This window comes from Rhamphochromis sp. 'chilingali' (assembly GCF_963969265.1).
Source record: "Rhamphochromis sp. 'chilingali' genome assembly, chromosome: 13".
NCBI lineage: Eukaryota > Metazoa > Chordata > Actinopteri > Cichliformes > Cichlidae > Rhamphochromis > Rhamphochromis sp. 'chilingali'.
The window spans coordinates 17994481-18018156 of record NC_137940.1 but is presented as its reverse complement, the minus strand read 5'-3'; the positions used below and the strand labels follow the sequence as shown (position 1 = coordinate 18018156).

General features: G+C 46.2%; 1 protein-coding gene across 2 annotated transcripts; it reads left to right on the top strand.

Moving 5' to 3' along the window:
• Positions 1–1056: 1056 nt before the first annotated feature.
• On the top strand, positions 1057–23458 carry tbc1d9b (TBC1 domain family member 9b). Of its 2 annotated transcripts, none has more exons than XM_080900919.1 (23): positions 1057–1415; positions 3767–3877; positions 4995–5113; positions 5189–5420; positions 8530–8788; positions 8882–9089; positions 9235–9432; positions 9506–9652; positions 9731–9881; positions 14878–15092; positions 15264–15381; positions 15496–15698; positions 15804–15886; positions 15966–16095; positions 19228–19326; positions 19479–19547; positions 20133–20373; positions 20577–20642; positions 20971–21039; positions 21277–21330; positions 21631–21669; positions 21764–21855; positions 22153–23458. In XM_080900919.1, exons 1-23 carry the CDS (start codon positions 1298–1300, stop codon positions 22774–22776), a joined length of 3645 nt encoding a protein of 1214 aa, XP_080757045.1. In that variant the 5' UTR covers positions 1057–1297; the 3' UTR covers positions 22777–23458. The 2 variants fall into 2 exon arrangements, with proteins under 2 accessions (XP_080757045.1, XP_080757046.1); XM_080900920.1 differs by lacking the exon at positions 1057–1415 and adding an exon at positions 2225–2947.
• Positions 23459–23676: the final 218 nt, after the last annotated feature.

Below are 23676 nucleotides of genomic sequence, written 5' to 3'. Positions count from 1 at the left end.
AAGAAACAATAGGTGACAACACAACAAGCCAGATAACAGCCAACTAGTTAGAATCAAAAGCCAAAGTAAAAAGAGGTTTTATAATGGGATTTAAAAGACTGGATAGACTCAGCGGTACGAATATGAACAGGGAGGTTATTCCGGAGTCTAGGTGCCACAGTTGCAAAGGCCCGGTCACCTCTCAACTTCAGTCAAGACCTTGGATGTACTAGGAGCATCTGATTGGACGACCTTAGTGCTCTATTGGGATTGTACAAATGGAGAAGTGAAACTTTCTAGATCCTGGTGTTCAAATATGCCCCAGTCTGTCTGTGTGAAGCGGTCCTGTGATTTGAAGAGAGCATTTCCAGGTTGTAATGGTCTTTGTGGTGGGCCTGACACTGCGTCTGAGGGGGGTGTAAGGCTGGGAGAGCAGGAATGGTAAATGGTAAATGGTCTGTATTTGTATAGCGCTTTACTTGGTCCTAAGGACCCCAAAGCGCTTTACACTATACACAATCATCCACCCATTCACACACACATTCACACACTGGAGGGAGAGGTAGTTGGACTGACCGAGGTGGGGGGAGGGGTATGGCTCTATGCATGCTTGATGTTGGAGTAAACATGGTCTAGAGTGTTCTCTCCTCTGGTGGGACATTCGACATGCTAATAGAACTTTGGGAGCACAGTCTTTACGTCGGCCTTAGTAAAGTCACCTGCAATTATGTGAACGCAGTCTGGGTAGGCCCGCCGCTGTTAACATGCTGGGAACTGATCTGATCTTTAGGCAGAAGTGCATGTATTTATCTGACACAACGCCTCTGACACGGTCCCTAAATACTGGAGCTCCTAAGTTCACGTGTGGGATCATGTAACCTATCACATGACTGTGGGGAAAGCTTGAACGTGGCTTTGTTCGGCTTTTTCTAAATTACATTTTCTTCTGCTGAAATGTAAACTTTAAGCGGTGTTTTTGTAAAATACACTCACAGCCCCTAACGCTGACAAAACAGCGCCCCCTGTTGTTTTTCGCTTTAACGTTTTATAAACTGCAGACATGTAAACGTCATGACGCAGCGGGCGCAGGGGGAGTGGCCTAACACCCGGTAGTAAAGTGCAGTCATCAGACTGAGTGAAAACAACAACATCAGCTCGATGTTTGCGTGACTCTCGCGGAAGCTTCAGCACCTTTTTCCTGCCGTTTCCCCGGGGGAGAGACAGCCCTCGCACGCCGACACTCCGGCCTCTGTCCCGCTGACTCCCCGGCCTGTGTTCCCCTGAGTCCCCGGAGGAGGGCCTTCGGCAGCGGGCAGAAATGTGGATCCACCCGGAGGAGGTGCTGCTGGCCGGGGCTCTGTGGGTGTCCGAGCGGGCGAACCCGTTCTTCGTCCTGCAGAGGAGGAGGGGGCACGGCCGCGGAGGGGGGCTCTCCGGTGAGCTGGTATTTCAAACATTAGTTCTGCGGCAGATGGAATAATCGATTAGTGATCGATAAGCTGAAACTTGAAGATCCGGGGGTGTTTGCTGTTTTGTACGGAAGCGTAGAGCTGCCACCCAGGCAAAAGAAAAATACAAGTGTATCACGTTATAACGTGAAAGGTTTATTGTTCTAACAAGATACTTTTCACGTTTGAACAACATAATATCACGTTATTACAATATACATAATTATCACGTTCGTACAATATAAATATTATATTGTACAAACATGATAGTATGTTGTACAAACAGGAAAAGTATCTTGTTAGAACAATAAACCTTTCACGTTATAACGTGATACACTTGTATTTTTCTTTTGCCTGGGTGGCAGCTCTACGCTGTTTTGTGAGTAGGTGATCTGCACGAGCAAAGATGGAGGCAAAGTTTGTAAATGGCCTGTATTTGTATAGCGCTTTTTTAGTCCCTAAGGACCCCAAAGCGCTTTACACAACCAGTCATCCACCCATTCACACACACTGGTGATGGCAAGCTACATTGTAGCCACAGCCACCCTGGGGCGCACTGACAGAGGCGAGGCTGCCGGACACTGGCGCCACCGGGCCCTCTGACCACCACCAGCAGGCAACGGGTGAAGTGTCTTGCCCAAGGACACAACGACCGAGACTGTCCAAGCCGGGGCTCGAACCGGCAACCTTCCGATTACAAGGCGAACTCCCAACCCTTGAGCCACGATCGCCCGTGTCTACAGGGTAAAAATGCGGTTTGAACTTTAGCACACATCAGCAAATTTCCACGTGATTGAACGTGATGCTGTGCAGCTAACCCTAACCCGGAGATCACCGTTAGCTCACACAGTGCTGTAAAATAACTGCCCGTCTGCCGTACCAACATGGCTGCTGAGTGACCTGCACACTCAGCCCACATGCTGCTGTCTGTTAGATTTAACTGTGTGGATGTGTCTGAGGTGGAGCTCCTGCAGATTGTGTTCATTCATGCTGTGCAGAAAGTGACTTGCAGTTCGAAAACCAGCTGACAGGAAGTATGATTCATGGTCTGACCGCAGGATGCAAGAAAGGTCCTCAGGGGTCAGCTGACAGGAGTGTTTACTGTCCCGGTAATCGAGTTTGTTGGGTTGAAAGGTCATAGTGTTTTTAAAGGAGTGGGGGTGGACAGGTGGGAGGCCTGTTCAGCATATCACAGGTGTCTCATGAATTGTTCATAAGTGGCTGAAAGCATGGAGATGAAATGGGAAGATGAGCAGAGATGCAGCGAAACAAGAACATATACAGGGCTGGGGTGGCGGGTCGTTTCATCATCGCAGCAACGTGAGGAAGAAGGCCCACTGTCCAAGTGAAGGGTAAAGAGAAGAATCCGTCAGCTTCAGGAACAGAAAGGTTAGAGTTTAAAAGGGCTGAGCAGCTGTGGTTCAGCCTGCAGGACGACGAGGAGGAGGTCTCACTGATGCTGCCACAGGGAGGTGCAGCAAAGCTTCACATGGAGCCAGAACATGGAGGAACAATCAGAGGTGAAGACCACACAGCAGCAGAGACCCACCCTGAGCTGAGGTGTGTGTGTGCTCAGTGTGGAGAGGATCCTCCATGATGATCTTAATGTTGCAATTGGTTTAATTTGTAAATGAAAAGAATCTGTGGTCGGGGGCGCTGGTTTGACAAGGCTGCAGTAACGCCCAAGACGACCTGGGGCAGGTGATCAGGGAGAACAGGTGTGTCGCCCTGCACTGTATGTGTAGCTGGCTCAATGGGAGACAATGCTCTCATAGAACAATGAATTCATATGCACGGTATAACTAATTAAAAATTTTGAGAGTTTTTCAAAATTACGTTCAGCTGGTGGACGTGTACATGAGGTCACCACTGAAATGCTGAAACGATGTGTCAGAGTAATGACCTGGATGCTGCTGGGAGTTGGTTTAAGTCATTAAATGAATTATTTAATAGGTTTTCAGGTGCGAGTCCACCTGGGGAACCAGAGCAATCAGGGCCAGCGATTGTAGCACCATAACAGTTTGACAGAGGATCAATCAGGTGTGACTTGCACTTGTAGTTAAATCGCAGAGGGAACCATGATGTTAGACTAGAGATGTCTTTCAGCTCTGTGACTGTCTCTGAAACTCGGACCGACTCGGCTCTGACGTGTCCGAGCTCTGCCTTCAACAGCTGTTCAGTCAGAACAGAACAAATAACTGTCTCCCAAAATCAGAACCATGAAGGTCTGGAACAAGAAATGCTCTCTGATATGGTCCAAGTCCAGAACACCTTCAATCCAAACACTGATCAGATCCAGATAACTGCCCAAGTTGCTTCACCTGTCTGTCTCTGTGCAGGTCTCCTGGTTGGGACTCTGGATGTGGTTCTGGACTCCAGTGCCCGGGTAGCACCATACAGGATCCTGCTGCAGACTGCGGACTCTCAGATCTACTGGAACATAGCTTGTGGTGAGTGGACCTCGTCGAGCTACGACCGTGAATGCAGAAAATGTCATTTCTGGTCATGTTTACAGGTAAACGTGTAGAAACACAAAGGCGGGAGTCATAAAGCAGAGCGGCGCTCCGATGCAATGCGCTCGGGTTGATGCTTCCAGCAGTTTAACTTGCGGCCTTCGACCGCTGCTGTTAAAGATCTCTAACATAAGAAGTTGCTCGTCATTTTGGTGTGACAGTCACCATCCCAGAGGTGAGGAGACTTTCTGAGCCAGCTCACCTGCTGCAGAGCTTTTTCAGTCCAGTTTTATTTAAGAAGTGTGAAATCTCAGTAACAGCTGCCTGGAAAAAGCTTCATATTGTGAGGTAAGAACTCCACAATAGCTCGACGATTAACAGGTGTATTTTCCCCAAAGCTCCTGTTGGCTGGTCTGTTCCCATGTTGGCTTCAAAAGCATGTTTGTTTGTGGTGTCAGTGCTGCCGTCACACTGTCACATGAACGCCGAGCTCAGTGATCACTGCCTCTGAGAGCCTCCAAAGAGTTCTGATGCATGAACCTCTTATAATGACCTGGAGGTCACAGTGGACTGTGACCTCAAACAGATGGAGAACATTTTGTCCTCAGTCTGCACAAAATATCTGCTGCCGTCGCTCGAAAGACCTCTGACTGGTGAGGGGGAGGATGTGACCTCTAACAGAAACTCACAAGTTCATCGTCACTGAGGTCGACACCATGGGCTGAGGATGTCTCCTGTCCAAAGATTGCCCAGATTATCCTTAACTTGATGATATCATAGTGGCTGTAAGCATGTTGGTTAATTTAGGTTAACATAACCGTGACTCTGTGGTCCAGCTCCACTTTACCAGCTCGGGCTAAGATCTAAATCATTTCACAGATTTGTAGTTACCTGGTTAGCTCACCTGCAGCGTTCCTGGTGGACGGCGCTAATCTAAGAAGCTAATATGAATTTCACTGAAGAAAAGGTCGTCGGCTTTCATTTGTAGTTTGCGTTCTTTGTTTTTGCGTAATGACATCACAGGCACTGATTGGCTGATTGTGTCAGGTGTGTAACATCTAATTGTGTCGTGTGAGAGGAGCCACCTGGTTAAACCCTCAGCTGTGTCTTGCAGGTTCATCTAGGAAAGAGATCACTGAGCACTGGGATTGGCTGGAAGCCAATCTCCTCCAGACCATCTCCATCTTTGACAACGACGAAGACATCACCACCTTCGTCAAAGGAAAGATCTCTGTATGTCACCTCCTATTTGTTCAGACTGTCTGTTTTTTGCTGTGTGCTGCTGCTGAGTGATGTCACTTCCTGCAGGGCATCATCGCGGAGGAGAACCGGTTAAAGCCCGGAGAGGAGCACGAGGAGGACAGCGGGAAGTTTCGGGAGGCAGAGTTGAAGATGAGGAAGCTGTTTGGCATGCCTGAGGAGGAGAAGCTGGTGAATTATTACTCCTGCAGCTACTGGAAGGGCCGAGTGCCACGACAAGGCTGGCTCTACCTGTCCGTCAACCACCTGTGCTTCTACTCCTTCCTGCTTGGAAAGGAAGGTACGAGCAGCCAATCACAGGCCAGCATTTAGTCTTGTTTTTACACTGAATGCTTTGTTGCTTAAAGCTCAAAGAGAGAGCTCAGACATAAAACAGCTGGATCATATACACCTGACTGAACAGCAGAGACCAAAGTTAGAGGATAAAGTACTCCTTTTTCTTCTCTTGTTGATGATCATGACGTGAAGGAATCGATTCTGTGGGCGTGTTTTACCAAGATTTGATATAAAACAACCAGGGCAGAACGTTTGAGTTGGTTCAGATAGATCATAAAAACGACTGCATCCACAGGAAGTGCTAAGGTTTGTGTCTTGTGTGGCTTCAGGTCTTACTCAGAATCAAGGTTCTTGCACATTCTTTCTTTGTGTGAGGTTGGTTTGAGCTCATTCTTGCCTCCATCTCGCCCACACTTTGATATCTGGACCTGGTTTCTTTGATTTTATCAGCTGTAGCTTTGTCCCCAGAGGTCTTCCAGGTTCTCTTGGGTTTGGATCAGGACTCTGGGTCAGCTGTGAGGATTATGTTGTAAAATAACTGTGTGAAGGAACGGACCCTGCTTCAGAGTAAGACCTGAAGCCACGGGTGACCGTGGATCAGGGGATTGGGAATCGCATCTGTAACCGGAAGGTTGCCGGTTCGATCCCTGGGCTCTCTGTCCTGGTCGTTGTGTCCTTGGGCAAGACACTTTACCCTACTTGCCTACTGGTGTTGGCCAGAGGGGCCGATGGCGTGATATGGCAGCCTCGCTTCTGTCAGTCTGCCCCAGGGCAGCTGTGGCTACAACCGTAGCTTGCCTCCACCAGTGTGTGAATGTGAGAGTGAATGAATAGTGGCATTGTAAAGCGCTTTGGGTGCCTTGAAAAGCGCTATATAAATCCACTCCATTATTATTATTATTATTATTATTATTATTATAAGACACAAACCTCAGCACTTCCTGTGGGTGCAGTCGTTTTTATGATCTATCTGGACCAACTCAAACATTCCGCCCTCACTGAAGGTTCTCCTCACATCATATGTTCCCCAGCCTTTCTGGTCGTTCTCTTGATCGTAGAACGGGTCAGTGCAGAACATACACGCATCCATTCATTTCCTATCTTTTTTTATGCTTGTGTGCGTTTGAGTCACGGCGGCAGCAGCCTAAGAAAAGTTTTCCAGTCCTGCCTCTCCCTGGCCACTTCCTCTCTCTTATCCAGGGGGACACCGAGATGTTCCCAGGCAGGGGTGGTCCTGGCCTGTTTGGTGCCCTGGGCGAACACTTTCTCTATGCCATGAGTCCCACTCACAGAGAGTTGGGGAATGGCTGCAATCATAGCATTGTAACATGGTGACAGATGTACCCTTAGGCCCCCTCCTCGATTCAGATGGTCTTTGCTGGCCCTACTTATGAATGTTGTTTCAGGATACATAATACCTGCCATTATCCAAAGACACATCTGCTTACCTGTGTCTGACCTTCTCTTGTCCACCTTCCATCAGTAATTTTGCACTCCAGTATTAACACAAACCCCACAACATAAACTAATAGACCTACACCTTGGATAGGGTCTTTCTTTCTGGGATTGCACACAACCCAGGAAAAGTAATTTATGCTTAATGGACTTGGATTGACAACATAATGAATGAAATGTGCACTATTCGAAAGCACCCCCCTCCCCCGACTTCAGTGCAGCAGCAGCAGGCGCCCCGAGGGCCCTCGCGTTCATTTTTCGTGTAATGTGTGTGAAAGAATTTAGAAAACGCAGTCGAATGCCTTCTCCAAGTGCACAAAACACATGGACTAGATCGCCAAACTCCCAGGCACCCTAAAATATCCTCCAGAGGATAAAGAGCTGGTCCAGTGTTCCACAACCTGGACAGGTACTACATTTGATGGTCGGGCTGTCCTCTCAAGCATCCTGGCACAAAACGTCCAGTGGAGGCTGAGGAGTGTGAGGCCCCTGAACCTGATGTCCCCCTTCTTGTGAAAACTCCCAACCCTGTCCCTAGCAGGGGAACTTTTGATTTCTCCTTTGACCAATTTGCCACAGGAGACCTTATCAGGGGGATGGAAACCCACCACAACTGCGAACATTATATTTGTCTCATGTCACTGTTGTGTTTTGGGGCTTTCTTTGATATCCCAGAAATCATCCTCTTTGAACAACCAGATTCAGGTTGATCTCTTCATGTGAACAAACAAAAGTGAACAAACTTTTACAGATTACAGGTAACTCACCTTGGAGTCCAGGGAGTGCTTTTAAATACCTTCTATCACTCTGTGGTGGCATCTGTCATTTTTTTACAGTGTTGTATGTTGGAGCAGCAGTTTATCAGCGGCTGAGAGGAAGAGGTTGGATAAACTCATCAGGAAGGCCAGCTCTGTTCTGGGATGCACCCTGGACCAAGTGCAGGTGGTGGGAGACAGGAGGACTCTGGCCAAAATAACATCTCTGATGGACAGCCTCCCACCCCATGCATGTAAATGTTGCTGAACTGCAGAGCTCCTTCAGTGACAGACTGCTGCGTCCTCGATGCATGAAGCTGCAGATCCTTCCTCCCTGCAGCTGTCAGACTGTACAATCAGAACTGCTCCCAACAAACATAGATGTTTACATCAGTGCTGTAACTGCACTATTTTATCAAGCGATTCACACTAAACCTGGTTTGCCTCTTATCTGTATTTAATTTAATTTAATTTAATAACGGTACAGTACTCTGTTTTTGGTAACCATTGTCCTTGATGTAAATATGTAAATATGTTTCTGTTCTTGTGTTTGTTTGTATACCTGTCTTTCTGGCTGCTGTTACATCCAAATTTCCCCTTGTGGGACAATTAAAGGATTATTCTATTCTATTCTATTCTTGACCAGGTAACAAAAACTCATTGTCCTTCAGGGTCTTTTGTTTTCAGATTTAGGAGAACCTTGAATCAGAACTAGTAGTATGTTGAAAATGTCAGAAAACCTAGGTTTTTCTCTACTTTTGGTCTCTACTGTAGAAACCCGTGCATTGTCTTAACCAGCTCTGCGTGTTGGAGCTTCTCCCAGCTGTCTTTATGTGTGAGAGGTGGGGTTTAGAAGCATTCAGAAGTTCTTTGTTGATGTCATCCTGTGACCTCTGACCTCAGTGACTCTGGTGGTGCCATGGACCGAGGTGACGCGGCTGGAGAAGAACGCCACCCTGCTGTTTCCAGAGAGTGTCCGCGTGAGCACTCGCAACACCGAACATTTCTTCTCAATGTTTCTCAACATCAACGACACCTTCAAGTTGATGGAGCAACTCGCTAACATTGCCATGCGCCAGCTGCTCGACAACGAGGCATTTGCTGCCGACCTGTCGCTGCCCAAACCCAGCAAAACGTTGAAGAACGTCTCTGCGCTGAAGAGGTGTCCCTCTGTTTGCACCAGACGGGTTTCTTTTCCTTAAGTCTGTTTTCAGCGCACTCTTGGTTACCATCAACATCTCTCTCTTGTCTGCAGGGATCTGGACGCCCGAGCGAAGAACGAGCGATACCGGGCGATGTTTCGGCTGACGCAGGAGGAGCGGCTTGACGGACACACGGACTGCACCCTGTGGACGCCGTTCGCAAAGATGCATGTTGTCGGACAGCTCTTCATCTCCAACAACTACATCTGCTTCAGCAGCAAAGAGGAAGACCTGTGTCAGCTCATCATACCCCTCCGAGAGGTGAGCTGGGTCAGCTGGTGCTGCAGGAAGTAGATGAGCTGTGGTCAGAGGTCACATGATGGCTACAACATCACATATTACAGAGTGTTGCAGATGAACACAAATACTTTCATACTGTGGTCACTTTACCCATCGTCCTCTGCAGGTCTCCATTGTGGAGAAGGCGGACAGCAGCAGTGTCCTTCCCTGCCCTGTCTCCATCAGCACCAAGAACAAGATGAACTTCCTGTTTGCCAACCTCAAAGACAGGGACTTCCTGGTCCAACGTATTTCTGACTTCCTGCAGCGAACCCCGGACAGCTCGTGGGGTGACACCAACCCGCTGTCTCAGATTAGTCACTCGGTATGTCCATCACAGCTCGTACCATGGTTCAGCTGCTTTCACAGAGTCCTCATGGTTTTGTTTTTGTCCTCAGGCGTCCTCCTCCGTACCCCCATCTTCTTCTCCAGGTTCTGAGTCCGTTCAGAAGGCACGCCATTATCACCCTGGCCTACCCACAGCCATCCAGGGTCTCCTGCAGCTCTACCACCGAGACGACCCAGAGGACCTGGGACCCAAAGCCGTGAGTACAGATCCGCTCAGTACTCAGCAGTACTGATCAGGCAGTCCTGGTACTGATCTCATTTCCTCCCTCCTGCAGATGAGGGAGAAGATGAAGGAGGAGTCATGGAACATCCATTTCTTAGAGTTTGGTCGAGGCGTCTGCATGTACCGGACTTCCAGAACCAGAGAACTGGTCCTCAATGGGATCCCAGAGCGCCTGAGAGGGGAGCTGTGGCTGCTGTTCTCTGGTTCGTGTTTAAGCGTCATTCAATTCAATTCAATTCAATTTTATTTATATAGTGCCAAATCACAACATAAGTCGCCTCAAGGCGCTTCATAGATACAGAGAAAAACCCAACAATCATATGACCCCCTATGAGCAAGCACTTTGGCAACAGTGGGAAGGAAAAACTCCCTTTTAACAGGAAGAAACCTCCGGCAGAACCAGGCTCAGGGAGGGGCGGCCATCTGCTGCGACCGGTTGGGGTGAGAGAAGGAAGACAGGATAAAGACATGCTGTGGAAGAGAGACAGAGGTTAATAACAGATATGATTCAATGCAGAGAGGTCTATTAATACACAGTGAGTGAGAAAGGTGACTGGAAAGGAAAAACTCAGTGCATCATGGGAATCCCCCGGCAGCCTACGTCTATTGCAGCATAACTAAGGGAGGATTCAGGGTCACCTGGTCCAGCCCTAACTATATGCTTTAGCAAAAAGGAAAGTTTTAAGCCTAATCTTGAAAGTAGAGATAGTGTCTGTCTCCTGAATCCAAACTGGAAGCTGGTTCCACAGAAGAGGGGCCTGAAAACTGAAGGCTCTCCCTCCCATTCTACTTTTAAATACTCTAGGAACAACAAGTAAGCCTGCAGAGCGAGAGCGAAGTGCTCTAATAGGGTGATATGGTACTACAAGGTCATTAAGATAAGATGGGGCCTGATTATTTAAGACCTTGTATGTGAGGAGCAGGATTTTGAATTCAATTCTGGATTTAACAGGAAGCCAATGAAGGGAAGCCAAAACAGGAGAAATATGCTCTCTCTTTCTAGTCCCTGTCAGGACTCTTGCTGCAGCATTTTGGATTAGCTGAAGGCTTTTCAGTGAGTTTTTTGGACATCCTGATAATAATGAATTACAGTCGTCCAGCCTGGAAGTAATAAATGCATGAACTAGTTTTTCAGCGTCACTCTGAGACAGGATATTTCTAATTTTAGAGATGTTGCGCAAATGGAGGAAAGCAGTCTTACATATTTGTTTAATATGTGCATTGAAGGACATGTCCTGGTCAAAAATGACTCCAAGGTTCCTCACAGCGTTACTGGAGGCCAAGGTAATGCCATCCAGAGTAAGAATCTGGTTAGATACCATATTTCTAGGCTTTTCAGGGCCGAGTACAATAACCTCAGTTTGATCTGAATTAAGAAGCAGAAAGTTAGCGGCCATCCAGGTCTTTATGTCTTTAAGACATTCCTGCAGTTTAACTAATTGGTGTGTGTTATCTGGCTTCATGGACAGATAGAGCTGGGTGTCATCTGCATAGCAGTGAAAATGTATGCGATGTCTTCTAATGATACTGCCTAAGGGAAGCATGTATAATGTAAACAGAATTGGTCCTAGCACTGAACCCTGTGGAACTCCATAATTAACCTCAGTGTGTGAAGAGGACTCTCCATTTACATGAACAAACTGGAGTCTATTAGATAGATATGATACAAACCACTGCAGTGCAGTACCTGTAATACCTACAGCATGTTCTAATCGCTCTAATAGGATATTATGGTCGACAGTATCGAATGCTGCACTAAGGTCTAGCAGGACAAGCACAGAGATGAGTCCACTGTCAGAGGCCATAAGAAGATCATTTGTAACCTTCACTAAAGCTGTTTCTGTGCCGTGATGAACTCTGAAACCTGACTGAAACTCTTCAAATAAACCATTCCTCTGCAGATGATCTGTTAGCTGTTTGACAACTACTCTTTCAAGGATTTTTGATATGAAAGGAAGGTTGGAGATTGGCCTATAATTAGCTAAGACTGCTGGGTCTAGAGTAGAGATGGCACGATACCACTTTTTTATGTCCGATACCGATACCGATATCATAAATTTGGATATCTGCCGATACCGATATGAATCCGATATAGTGTTTTTTTAATCAACAAAACTGTTTTTTAAAATATCTTGCTGCATTTTGCAAGTCTGCAAGTTCATACTCAAGTTTAAAACAACAACTACACTAAAGCTATTCTGTTATACCTGTATACAAAAAAAATATTTCATAGTTCAGCAATACTGATCAATCTAATAAACTTAGACCTACACCATCCTCCCTATTCTGGTATTTTAAAGAGTACTTAGCGTAAATATTAAGCAACCTAACTAATAGGGTTCCAACTCCCAGCAACAACAAAAATAAATAAATAAAAAATAGGGAACCACCCCTCACGCGCCACCTCATGATGCTTAATCGACGTAATCAACCTTAATTTGATGCAGTGTGAAAAAAAAATGCACAGAAATCAATTATTTTTCAAGAAATATTAAATAGATTCAACATCTTTCTTCAACAAAATTGCAGACTGCACAGATGGTACCTTCCCAAAGGAAAAAGTACTATAGCTTACTAGGGTATATATATTAGACTTAATAGTTACTATATACAGTAATTGACTTCTATTCATTTTACATCAAATTAAAACTTTGGGTGTCAAATAATTATTTATTAAAAGCTAGACATTTTAAATGAGAATAAGAAAGAAAAGTATGTCTTTGTGCCCCCTTTTCCCAGTTAATGCCCTATCGGCCCCCCTGGGTAAACTTTGCTAGATCCGCCCCTGCACAGCCGTCAGCTACATAGAAAAAGATCCTGGTGTAGAAAGTAATATTAAATAAATTGTAACAACAGCTTATCAAGCTTAAACGTGCTGCTGTTGTTCAGCCGCTGGTTTGCTCTTTCTGGCGCAAAGTGGACCAAAAACAAACAAGAGAGACTCGTGACAGAAAAGCCGATCAGCTGATCATTAGCAGTTTCACGATTGAAGTAGCAGCCGGAGAGCGAGAGGCAGTCGCTCGTTAAGCTTAACGTGGGAATGCTTTACAAACATTCAGAGATGGACTTACACACTTGCTTTACTTCTCTCGGGGATAACTTTGTCGGAGATGAAATGCCAGGTTGCTAGCGAAGCTCCAAATGCTATCCAGACCACCACAGGTCCGCATGCCACAGCTGCTCTATCACGTGATGCATACTGCTCCGACGTGCTAACGTTCTGAGGTGAGTTACGGTGTGTTGCAAGTTTTGTGAGGTGCTTTCGTGATATTTAATGGATCGGATTACCTTTTTTATTTTTCTCCGATATCCGATCCAGTAATTTAGGTCAGTATCGGACCGATACGTAATATCGGATCGGTCCATCTCTAGTCTAGAGATGGCTTTTTGAGTAAAGGTTTAACTACAGCTAGCTTGAAGGCCTGTGGTACATAGCCGATCATTAGAGATAGGTTGATCATATTTAAGATCGAAGAATTAATTAATGGCAGGACTTCTTTGAGCAGTTTTGTAGGAATGGGGTCTAAAAGACACGTTGATGGTTTGGAGGAAGTAATTATTGAAGTTAACTCAGAAAGATCAATTGGAGAAAAAGAGTCTAACTTAACATCAACGGTACTAAGAGTAGCTGTAGATAATATTACATCTGTGGGATGATTATTGGTAATTTTTTCTCTAATGATAAAAATTTTATTTGTGAAGAAGTTCATGAAGTCATTACTAGTTAACGTTAAAGGGATTGTTGGCTCAAAAGAGCTCTGACTTTTTGTCAGCCTGGCTACAGTGCTGAAGAGAAACCTGGGGTTGTTCTTATTTCCTTCAATCAGTGACGAATAGTAAGATGTTCTGGCTTTGCGGAGGGCTTTCTTATAAAGCAGCAAACTATTTCTCCAGGCTAAATGATGATCCTCTAAATTTGTGACACGCCATTTCCTCTCCAGATTACGAGTCATCTGCTTTAGGGTACATGTTTGAGAATTATACCATGGAGTCAGGTACTTCTGATTAGAGACCTTAGTTTTCACAGGAGCTACAGTATCCAGAGTCATACGTAGTGAGGAGGTAAAATTGTTAACAACATAATCGACCTCTGTTGGGGTAGCGTTCAGATAGCTGCTCTGCTCTATGTTGGTACAGGGCATTGAAGATGATAACAGTGGGTGGATTATATTCTTAAACTTAGTTACAGCGCTTTCAGAAAGACATCTACTTTGATAAAGTCTACTCTCCACTGCTGTGTAATCAATTATTGTAAATGTAAATGTTATCAGGAAATGATCAGACAGGAGAGGGTTTTCAGGAAACACTGTTAGATGTTCAGTTTCTATGCCATATGTTAAAACAAGATCTAAAGTGTGATTAAAGTGGTGGGTGGGTTCTTTTACATTTTGAGAGAAACCAATTGAGTCTAATAACAGATTAAATGCCATGTTGAGGCTGTCATTTTTAGCATCTACATGGATGTTAAAATCACCCACAATAATTATTTTATCTGAGCTCAGAACTAAATCAGATAAAAAGTCTGAGAAATGAGACAGAAACTCTGTGTAAGGCCCAGGTGGACGATAGATGATAACAAGTAAGACTGGTGTCTGAGTTTTACAGCTGGGGTGGACGAGGCTAAGCATCAGGCTTTCAAATGAATTAAAAGTCTGTCTTGGTCTTTCATTAATTAACAGGCTGGTGTGAAATATTGCTGCCACACCGCCCCCTCGGCCTGTGCTTCGAGATTTCTGGTAGTTAGAATGACTCGGGGGTGTTGATTCATTTAAACTAACATAATCATCCTGCTGCAACCAGGTTTCTGTATGGCAGAGTAAATCGATTTGTTGATCAATTATTAAGTCATGTACTAACAGAGACTTGGAGGAGAGAGACCTAATATTTAATAATCCACATTTCACTGTTTTACTCTTTGGTTCAGATGTGGATACTTTATTGTTCTTTCTTTGTAATTGTTTATGTTTAAGTTGTTTGTTGCTGGTTTTTAGTTTGTTTTTTGTCTGTTTGGGAGCTGACACAGTCTCTATGGAGATGGGTTTTTGGGGGGGTAGCAGGAGGAGAGAAGCTGCAGAGAGGCGTGTAAGACTGCAACTCTGCTTCCTGGTCCCAACTCTGGATAGTCATATTCAGAGTTGGGACCACGAATTTCTGTTTATGCTCATTTTCGCATACTCATCTGTCCTCCCGTCCATCCAGGAGCGCAAAACGAGATGGCAACCCACCCTGGTTACTATGGTGAACTGGTGGAACAGGCCATGGGGCTATGCTCATTAGCTACTGAGGAGATTGAGCGCGACCTTCACCGCTCGATGCCTGAACACCGAGCCTTCCAGAATGAGATGGGCATTGCCGCCCTGCGCCGCGTCCTCACCGCATACGCCCACCGCAACCCGGGCATCGGATATTGCCAGGTACTCCCATAAAGCAAAATGAAACAGAAGCGTTGTGTTTCCCCATCAAGCTCAGCCGGGTGCCTGAAACAACCCCCTGACACAGCTGATGACGTCTGCACTAACATGATGTGTAAGGCGTCCTGAGGTGGTGTCGGTTTGTTGTTTCTGACCTTCTGTCTCCTCCACCAGGCAATGAACATCGTCACCTCTGTCCTGCTGCTCTACTGCACCGAGGAAGAGGCCTTCTGGCTGCTGGTGGCGCTGTGTGAGCGTATGCTGCCCGACTACTACAACACCCGAGTTGTAGGTCAGTAGAAGGCAGGATCACAGCACCAGAGTAGATCCATCCTCTGGTGGAGACGGGTCTGAGGAGTCCTCCTTAGGCTTGGGGATAGTGACGTGGTTTCCGTATGTCCTGCAGGAGCGCTGGTGGATCAGGGGGTGTTTGAGGAGCTGACCCGGTCCTTCCTCCCCCTGCTCTATGAACACATGCAGGAGCTGGGGGTCATCTCCACCATCAGCCTGTCCTGGTTCCTCACCCTCTTCCTGTCTGTGATGCCCTTCGACAGCGCCGTCCTGTTGGTCGACTGCTTCTTCTATGAGGGCATCAAGGTCATCTTTCAGGTAGGAGTGCTGATGGACCCAGGGACACCCACAGATCCATTATTTTGGATGTGAATGAGATTGTGCTATAGCTGAATGACTTCCAGTCTCTAAATGTACCCGCAGGTGGCGCTGGCTGTCCTCCATGACAACATGGATGCCCTGCTCTCCTGTAGCGACGAGGGAGAGGCCATGACCATCCTGGGCAGGTACGAGTCCAGAGCCAGAATCGGCTCACTCCGAACTGTTCTGTGTACACCTGAGGAATAAATCCAACTTGTGTTGCAGGTACCTGGATAATGTGGTCAATAAACAGACGGTGGCTCCGCCCATCCCTCACCCGCACGCCCAGCTGACAAGTGGAGACGAGCCGTCGCCTGAAATCGATGTCTTTGACCTCATAAAGTCATCGTACGAGGTGATGCCAGAGTGGTGGTGGTGGTGGTGGGGGGGGGGGTCACTAAGCTTTCTCACTGGGATAAATTCAGACGGATGACGTGAAGGTCAGAACCTAGAAAAACAGACTACTTTATGTAGACAGCCAATAAAACGATCAGAGCTCTACGTTGTGACTGATGTTGGAAACGTAAATGTTTTCTAATATTTAATGAATTATTCCGCCTTAAGAACACGCTGCATGCTGCCTTTGAGCTGCACGTTAGGTCTTCACCCAGAGCTGCAGGAGGAAGGGCCACAAACCCCACAGAGTCAAATACACACGGAGTACAAGAGGAATAAAGGACGATATAAATCACAAAATTTTTACATTTTCTGTAAATTCTGTGAATTTCAGGCAGCTCAACTTGCGTGAAGTGTTTCCAGCTGGGCGTTGCGTACCTGGAGTCGAGTGTTTTAATTGAAACGATACATTTTTAGACATAAGTTGTAACGGCCGCCGTTTTCTTTGTGAGTGTTTCTTACACGGCGTGCTGCGGGGAAAAGCCTGTTCTAACGTTTGAGTCTAAGGTTTATTTTTTTAGCACCTGGCGGCTCTTTTTACTTCTCATCCATAAACACTCTGCATCTTTCACGTGATTCAGTTTATTTTGAAAAGTCTCAACAGGATCTTGAGCTTTATTGTGAAAGGTTTATGTGGAAAATAAACAAGCGGACATGTGATGCGGTTACCGTCATTGTTGCTAACGACAACGCATAAAAACAAGCACTTCTGTCTGTAGTGTGGTTATATTAAATATAAGAGAACTTTAAAGAAAGAGAGAGCTTTAAGAAATTAATATGGCCACTACAGTGACCATCAAAATAATGAACAAATATTGCCGTAAACAGTTTATTTTGCGACACCATGAAACAAACGATAGCGTAAAATGAAACTATCGACGTTTTTATATCGTCATCCGATACATATCGTTATATCGAACAGCCCTAGCGGCCAACACATCAGGACGGTTAGCCCCGTGGGGTCCACCTCCACACTTAAGCTTTAGTGCTGCTTGAGCGAAGCGATTCTCCAGGACTTTTTCATTTCGAAAGCACAAATAAAATATTCACCGTTAACTTAACTGGCTGAAAGTCAGCTGTCACATTAAGGGCTGTGGTTGTGACCTTTCAATATGAAGCATCTTAAGGCCACTGTTATTGTGATTTGGCACTGTGTGAAAAAACCTGAATCGAAAATAGAGTTGAATAGATGACGGTCTGCACCTAGGCAGAGACCCTCAAACACCAATGTTGGGTTTTTGTACTGAACATGAACTACAGTGGGGCAAAAAAGTATTTAGTCAGCCACCGATTGTGCAAGTTCCCCCACTTAAAATGATGACAGAGGTCAGTAATTTGCACCAGAGGTACACTTCAACTGTGAGAGACAGAATGTGAAAAAAAAATCCATGAATTCACATGGTAGGATTTGTAAAGAATTTATTCGTAAATTAGGGTGGAAAATAAGTATTTGGTCACCTCAAACAAGGAAAATCTCTGGCTCTCACAGACCTGTAACGTCTTCTGTAAGAAGCTTTTCTGTCCCCCACTCGTTACCTGTATGAATGGCACCTGTTTGAACTCATCATCTGTATAAAAGACACCTGTCCACAGCCTCAAACAGTCAGACTCCAAACTCCGCCATGGCCAAGACCAAAGAGCTTTCGAAGGACACCAGGAAAAGTATTGTAGACCTGCACCAGACTGGGAAGAGTGAATCTACAATAGGCAAGCAGCTTGGTGTGAAAAAATCAACTGTGGGAGCAATCATCAGAAAATGGAAGACATATAAGACCACTGATAATCTCCCTCGATCTGGGGCTCCACGCAAGATCTCATCCCGTGGGGTCAAAATGATCATGAGAACGGTGAGCAAAGATCCCAGAACCACACGGGGGGACCTGGTGAATGACCTGCAGAGAGCTGGGACCAAAGTAACAAAGGTCACCATCAGTAACACACTACAACGGCAGGGAATCAAATCCCGCAGTGCCAGACGTGTTCCGCTGCTGAAGCCAGTGCATGTCCAGGCCCGTCTGAAGTTTGCCAGAGAGCACATGGATGATACAGCAGAGGATTGGGAGAATGTCATGTGGTCAGATGAAACCAAAGTAGAACTTTTTGGTATAAACTCAACTCGTCGTGTTTGGAGGAAGAAGAATACTGAGTTGCATCCCAAGAACACCATACCTACTGTGAAGCATGGGGGTGGAAACATCATGCTATGGGGCTGTTTTTCTGCCAAGGGGACAGGACGACTGATCCGTGTTAAGGACAGAATGAATGGGGCCATGTATCGTGAGATTTTGAGCCAAAACCTCCTTCCATCAGTGAGAACTTTGAAGATGAAACGAGGCTGGGTCTTCCAACATGACAATGATCCAAAACACACCACCCGGGCAACAAAGGAGTGGCTCCGTAAGAAGCATTTGAAAGTCCTGGAGTGGCCTAGCCAGTCTCCAGACCTCAACCCCATAGAAAATCTGTGGCGGGAGTTGAAAGTCCGTGTTGCTCGGCGACAGCCCCAAAACATCACTGCTCTCGAGAAGATCTGCATGGAGGAATGGGCCAAAATACCAGCTACTGTGTGTGCAAACCTGGTAAAGACCTATAGTAAACGTTTGACCTCTGTTATTGCCAACAAAGGTTATGTTACAAAGTATTGAGTTGTATTTTTGTTATTGACCAAATACTTATTTTCCACCCTGATTTACGAATAAATTCTTTACAAATCCTACCATGTGGATTCATGGATTTTTTTTTTCACATTCTGTCTCTCACAGTTGAAGTGTACCTCTGGTGCAAATTACTGACCTCTGTCATCATTTTAGGTGGGGGAACTTGCACAATCGGTGGCTGACTACTTTTTTGCCCCACTGTATTGTTGGGCTTAATGCACCCAGAGTGGACTGTAAAGCTCTGTGGGTGGTCTAACAGTCCACACTACCTGTTGAGAGCGGCGCCAAACTGACTGAGTCTTTCTCGTTCCCTACACGAGCTGATGGATCTTCCTCGGCAGGTTGATGAGCAGGTTTGGTGGTGCAGGAAGGATGTTTGTGATGAAAGGCGTCCTCTTCTCTGAGGTAACTGCAGCTTCTTCTTCTCTGTGCAGAAGTTTGGCAGTCTGCGCTCTGATGTCATTGAGCAGATGAGGTTCAAGCAGAGGTTAAAGGTCATCCAGTCCCTGGAGGACACTGCCAAGAGAAGTGTGGTGGGTGTTTTCACGAGCTTATACAGCGCGTTAATGAAGACATTGAGCTCACATGTGTGTGTGTGTGTGTGTGTGTGTGTGTGTGTGTGTGTGTGTGTGTGTGTGTGTGTGTGTGTGTGTGTGTGTGTGTGTGTGTGTGTGTGTGTGTGCAGGTGAGAGCGATGATGACGGAGTCAGCCTTCAGTATTGAAGAGCTGGAGGAGCTCTACTGTCTGTTCAAGGTGAGTTCATGTTTGTTACACGGTTCCTGTGCTGACCTGATGTTCAGGTGTGAAATAAACCAAAAACATTTTTTCACCAATTCTGTTAGAAAGTGTTTCAGCAAACAGGACGAAACCTCCTCATCGTCCTGCAGGCTGATCCAGAGCTGCTCAGCCTTTTACACTCTAGTCTTTCTGCTCCTGGGTGCTCTGAGTTTGCTCTGTGAGACAGCAAGCCTTCTCGGTGGGTCTTCCTCACTTGGCTGTATGCTGTGATGAAGGAAAGCACCCCTTCCCACGGCCTTTTGATGTTCTTGTTTCTGCTTCTGGACCAAAGTGTTGATGTGTCCTTTCCCGGTGTTCTCGTTGTTCCTGTCTAACAGTAGCTTCCATCACGTCTGATTACTTATGAAGAAATGTAGGTGTAACCCGCGCCTGTTTATCAGACAGGAAGTGACCTTGTTTTTGTGTGACCCTGCAAGAGTCAGAACTTCATTTTTTCCTTTTTCAAATCTGTTCTGTGACGTAAACATAGCTCTACCTGTATGTTCAAGCATGTTACTGCCTCTAACCCCGCCTCCTTTTTTGTCCATTCTGCCGATCCAGTCCAAACACATGACCAGCTGTTACTGGGGTTCCAGCAGCTCTGCCGCTGAGCGTCACGATCCCAGCCTGCCGTACTTGGAGCAGTACCGCATCGACCCGCTTCAGTTCCGTCAGCTCTTCGTCTCGCTCGCTCCCTGGGTCTGCGGAGGGCACAACCCAACCCTGTCGGCCCGCCTCTTCAGGCTGCTGGACCAGAACCAGGATGGGCTAGTCAACTTTAAAGAGTTCATCACCGGACTGAGTGAGCCCAGATTACAGCCTCAGATTACATATTACATATGCAGATCATAGATTAGTGATCCAAACGAAAGATTACAGATCTAGATTAGCACTTCAGAAAATAGATTACAGATCGACAATCCAAAGTACATATTATATATTACAGGTCAAGATTAGAGCTTCAGGTTACAGAGCTCCACAGGTCTTAGTGTGTATGTTTTGCAGGTGGGATGTATCACGGGGACATGACGGAAAAACTGAAGCTACTGTACAAGCTCCACCTACCTCCAGGTAACACAGCTCACCTGTACAGGTGAGTGTAACCCTGAATCATGAGATCAGCTCTTCCTTATTCTGCACTGATCTGGTTTTGGTCCTGATGAATTCTGTAACCCGCTGGCCGTGACGTCAGAGGTTCCAGCCTTTACACTGTCAGATTTTTGGAGCCAAACCCAGCGTGGTGGACCAGGTGTGAATGGGGTCGAAGTCGGGTTTTGGGTCTCTGTGGGGTCTCCTGGTTTTGAAGGGTGGTAAATTGAGAGCTGGTGAGAACTGAATGGATCAAAGACTGAACCACAGGTGGAGAACCTGCGACTCACCTGCTGCTTGTTTGTTTTAGCTCTGTGTCCAGAGGAGGCGGAGTCTGCTCTAGAGGCCACGCAGTTCTTCACCGAGGAGGAACCTCGAGGTACACACACACACACACACACACACACATCTGTTGTCACTTCCTGTTAAAATGGAGTTCTTCCTCCCTGCTGTTCAGAGAGGATCCTGTGGTTGTCGGTAATCGTTGAGTCTGCATGAAGCTTAACTCAAACTGATCAATCTGCATGAACAAACCTTGGATTAACACACCTGAACATTTCACTCTGCTTCTCCTTCCTCTTTTCCTTCTTCCTCTTCCTGTGATGTTTCCTTCCAGAAGCTTCCTACTTCTCTGATCAGAATGCATTGCGGCAGCAGGAAGTGACACCAGGTTTGTGTCTGTTTGGTTTGAGGGTTAGGGATGTTACTCTGCTGCCAAGTTATTCTAATGTTTTTCTCGTGTTTTTGTGATGATGATCATAACATTAGCAGATAATTTGAAAATTTCTGGCTAAGCTATCAGGTGAATTCCTCAGCGTTAGCTAAACTTAGAAGACCGTCAGCTCAGGATTGAATTTAACCTGGAAAATGAGGTCATGGTGACCTCATCCATCTTTAGACCGTCTGTTCCATTCTCACATTTAACCCCAAAGTTTGATAATGAGGATGATGATGATCTCTATCTGAACAGGTGAGGAGCCAAAAGATGGAGACAGTGAGGAGAAAAAAGGTAACTTGACCTCCCTGACTCGAGTCTTTAAGGAGGAGGAATCACTCTGAGGCTTGGCCCAATCGTTTGACCCCTGACCTTTGGTCTGTTTTAGAGGTGAAGGACTACAGGTACTACCTGAGGATGTGGGCCAAGGAGAAGGAGACCAAGAGAGAGACCATCAAAGACCTGCCGAGGATGAACCAGGTGAGAATGTGAGGTGTTACACCGTTTTTTTACAGACACAAGTGTGACACCCAGGTAGCAAGGATGGTTCAAACCAGGTATCTAAGGGGGTGTTAAAGGCAGCGTGCACCTGGACAGGTCGCCACAGAGAGACTGATTAATTTTAATAAAATTAAGTAATTAGTGTTTTTTTTCTTAGTCCTGGTGGGGAGAGGAAGCCACAAACAAGCATACAAGTAAAATATCCTGTACAGCTGTGTGTCTGTTATTGTATATATTTATATATATATGTGTGTGTGTGTATGTCTGTGCGTGCAGGAGCAGTTCATTGAGTTGTGTAAAACTCTGTACAACATGTTCAGCGAGGAGGCTCTTGAGCAGCAGCTCTATCACGCCATCGCCACGGTTGCCAGTTTGCTGCTGCGCATCGGTGAAGTGGGCAAGAAGTTCAACAACGGCACCAAGAAGCGCGAGACCACGCCACAGACCTCGCTCTCTGCTCAGACGTTGCCCCACAGCCCTCAGGGGGAGGAGGAGGGGCCTGGTCACGGGGCGTCTGGTGAGTCCGAAGTGTGCCGAGCTCTGGCTGACGCCCAGCTGGAGGTGGTGGCGCCTCAGATGTCCGACGAGGAAACAAAAGATGATGCGTCAGTGTCTTCATATTCGGTGGTGAGTGCCGGCTCGCTGCAGTGCGAGGATATCGCTGAGGACACGGTGCTGATCAGGGGCGGCGAGCAGAGGCAGGGTAGCGTGTTGGATACGGATTGGTCGATCACCTTTGAGCAGGTGTTGGCTTCGATGCTGACAGAGCCGCCGCTTGTCGACTACTTTGAAAGGAAGAGGGACATCCAGGCCAAAATGGCCGCCTGCAAGGCTCAGCGGGCAGTGGAGCGCCAGATAAGCTCCGCCTCCGACCATGAACTCACGCGGCATTCTACCTGAGCACCTCCCTCACCTGTCCATGTGCACCATACAGGTAACCGATGTAATCAGCTAAGTGGATCATGGGACTGGAGCCTCTCTGATGATGTTACAGTGACTCTGATTGGCTGGCGGGTCCTGCAGACTAAACTTCCTGTTTCAGTGTTTCAGATCTTATCGATTAGAGACAATCTGATCAATCAATAAGCGCATTGATCTGTTAAAGGTCTACATTTCCTTTAGATGTTTCACAATAAAAGCCCTTATATTGTGACTGAGGTGTTTTACTGTGAAGGAGCTGGAGGAAGTGTTCCACAACGCTGTATAGATCCATCTTTTGAATTATTCATTGATCAGCTCCTGTGTCTCTGCAGGACCAATCAGTGAACAGGAAACAGAAACCGATAAATGGTTGGCGAGTTCCCCTGTAGAAGACTCAAACACATGTGAGTTGCATCAGACTTTTATTGTGAAATAAAGATTTATGATCAGTACTAATGGTTTATAATCAATAACGATGAAGACGCCATATTTCACCAGGTGTGTTTACACCTGGACTCTTACTTTGAAGCCTTGTTTGTTCTCTCCACTGCCTGTGTGATGACATCACTCTGTTTGTGATGATGTCATTGTGTTTTTATGTGTTTGACCTGATTTTAAACTCACTGTGTTGATCTGTTGTTCTAATAAATACTGGAGGAAGTTCTTACGCTGCTGTGTCATCTTTGAGAAATATGTCATAATTTAAAGGGTCGGTGCAACATATGACAGGCTCAAAGGTCAGAGGTCGTCTCGTGCTTCATCGTCTTACTTCAGGTTTATAAGATTTTTATTAATGACACAGTTACACTTTCAGAAAAGACGTTTAAAGTAGATTAGTTTTGATAAACTGGTGAGCAGGTGTTTGTAGGTTCATGTGAC